The 435-nt window shown below is 37.0% G+C and overlaps 1 protein-coding gene across 1 annotated transcript in view; it reads right to left on the reverse strand.

The window, feature by feature from the left end:
• Positions 1–435, reverse strand: part of LOC119587861 (protein FRA10AC1 homolog) — a gene marked incomplete in the record, with an annotated part of 5,972 nt that overhangs the window by 1,775 nt on the left and 3,762 nt on the right. Inside the window, 1 exon segment of the mRNA XM_037936564.1 lies at positions 1–153. Coding sequence (XP_037792492.1) covers positions 1–153 — 153 coding nt within the window.

Below are 435 nucleotides of genomic sequence, written 5' to 3' on the forward strand. Positions count from 1 at the left end.
TAGCGTGATAGATCACAGATACAGTACTCCTTGAAGAGCTTATCAAAATATTTTTTAGCCAGCTGCCGTTCCCATGTGTCAGGTGCATCTGAGGCATCCCACAAAAACTGGTGGTTTTCACGAATGACATCAATATCCCTCTTATCTTTAGACCTGCCATTGAAAGAAATACAAATCACAAATGAACCTATCTCACACTTGCAGCATATAATTTCTGAGGAAATATGAAAATAGTCTAAGTAAGTGTTGAATTTTTCAACTGGCTCCTTATCAAATAAACTGTATACATTGTTCCTTATCAGAGTTAGTGGCAAAATATTCTCACTTTAACCTCATATTAACATCGAGAAGTTGGATTTAGCAATCGGTAATAACAATGAAAATACCTCCTGCATATTCTCCACTCTCTTTGTGGAGAGTGGACAGGATGCAGTA

This window comes from Penaeus monodon, chromosome 23 (genome assembly GCF_015228065.2).
Source record: "Penaeus monodon isolate SGIC_2016 chromosome 23, NSTDA_Pmon_1, whole genome shotgun sequence".
In the NCBI taxonomy this organism is placed as follows: Eukaryota; Metazoa; Arthropoda; class Malacostraca; order Decapoda; family Penaeidae; genus Penaeus; species Penaeus monodon.